Source organism: Gekko japonicus, unplaced genomic scaffold (assembly GCF_001447785.1).
Source record: "Gekko japonicus isolate JY-2015 unplaced genomic scaffold, Gekko_japonicus_V1.1 scaffold289, whole genome shotgun sequence".
Classification (NCBI taxonomy): domain Eukaryota; kingdom Metazoa; phylum Chordata; class Lepidosauria; order Squamata; family Gekkonidae; genus Gekko; species Gekko japonicus.
This window is the reverse complement of record NW_015174282.1, coordinates 897,101-898,806: the sequence shown is the minus strand read 5'-3', so window position 1 is coordinate 898,806 and position 1,706 is coordinate 897,101. Positions and strand designations below refer to the sequence as shown.

Genomic DNA, 1,706 nt, shown 5'->3' with positions numbered 1-1,706 from the left:
CGGGAGCTACCTGCTTCCCACCGACCCTCCCGCCTCCCCCTCGCCAGGCAGCCCGTCCGGAGCCTCCTCGCGCCGGTCCTCCTCGCCCTCCAGCCCGTGCTCCGAAGGGGGGGGGCGGGAGTGCCTCACCTCGAACATGAGCCCGAGCAGGAAGACCATGGCCATGCAGGAGACGATGTCCGCGTGGTTCTGCACGACGAACTCATGGCTGAGCACGGGAGGGTTCTTGTTGCTCTTCTTGCGGATCCCCATGGCGGGCACAGCAGAGGGCGGCCACCACAGCCCCGCTCGCGCTCTCTGCGGCGGGGCCCGGGAGGCGGAGGAAGCCCAGGCGAGCGCCCCGCCTCTCCTCCAGCAGCAGCCGCCGCCTCCTCCTCCGCTAGGAGCCTCCACTCCTCGCTTCACATCTCCCCGCCCCGAGACAGAAGGCCGGTCCCATTGTGATAGCCGCTGAGGAGCCGGCAGCGCCACCTGCTGCCCAGGAGGACCAATCAGGGAAGCGTGACGTGACGTGAATTGTTATGCTTCTCAACCGCTTGCGCGCAATAATAGGTAGAAGGCGCGTCACGCCCCGCCTCAAGCCAATCATGGAGCGCTCGGGCGGACGTTTGGCCAAAAAGTCGCCCTCGACAAGCCATAGAGTTCTCTGGCTTGACTAACGCACACACCGACAGGCCAGCTAGCTTCCGCTTTGATTTGGGATCTCCATTTTACACTGACTGGGTGGCAACCAACCCCCCCATCGCGGGCCGGCTGCGGGGAGCGGGGGGCGGGGGTACAGCTGTGGTGGTGGGGGGTGGGGATGAGTGAATGGCAGTCGACGTACCATTGCTGCAACGCAAGGTATTTATGGGTGCGTTTGAATGTATTACCACTCTTGCCGCATGGTTTGTTTGCAACACGAATAGGTGAACGTTTCAGGCGACTTAGTAAAATCAATCCAGTTGAATTATTTGTGTGGCCCTTTGCTGTGTAATTTACATGTCGTTAATTCTAGCGCCATAATTGGCAACCAGTTAAAGTGGCTTTAAACAGCGTTTTTTCCTAGCGTTGAATCCTTTTCCCTTGCAACACCCGCAGTGCACCTTCACAGGTCTCCCAATTAGGCCATGTAAAACGGGCATTTTACACCTTCAGCCACCATTTACATACAAAACATAAAGGTGATCCCATGTGTACAAGGGAGGATTGAGACGCTGCTGACAACAACTGTTATGCTTTTCATTGGAGATCTATTCTGCAGAAGGCATTGTAAAATGCCTTTGGCACCTGTTTCCAAGATGGGGTATTAACAAAGGGCTGCATTACAGCACTCACTAGCAAAAAGTCACTCTCAGTCACCAGCACATGCCCCTCCCCTACAACAATTCAGTATATCCCAAATTGTGCTGGGGACAACAGTAGAGTGCCTTGCACAGGTGGCATTAGTTATGAAAGCCCAGACTATATAAAATGTATGAAACATTCTCTTGTAGTAGTGAAATGCTTTTCAAGGCAAGGTTTAACATTGTCTTAGCTGTTCTTTCCTCCCTCAAAAGCTGCTCATCGATGAGAGACCATACATAATAGTGGATAATTACAGTTTATATATTATTGACATAAACAGCTCTCAAATCCTTTGGTGACATTTCTTCATTAGCTTATAAGAGAACCTGTTCTCTTTGTGGAAGCAGCCAATAAGTGAAATTTGCTGAGTTTGGGATGAT

At 53.3% G+C, this 1,706-nt stretch overlaps 1 protein-coding gene across 1 annotated transcript in view; it reads right to left on the bottom strand.

Moving 5' to 3' along the window:
* The window catches only part of TRAM1 (translocation associated membrane protein 1), a 13,577-nt gene extending 13,175 nt beyond the window's left edge, over nt 1-402 (bottom strand). Inside the window, exon 1 of the mRNA XM_015423897.1 lies at nt 130-402. Within this exon, the coding sequence (XP_015279383.1) occupies nt 130-252 (123 nt within the window). The 5' untranslated portion in view covers nt 253-402. The remainder of the gene's footprint in view (nt 1-129) is intronic.
* Between the last annotated feature and the right edge of the window lie 1,304 nt (nt 403-1,706).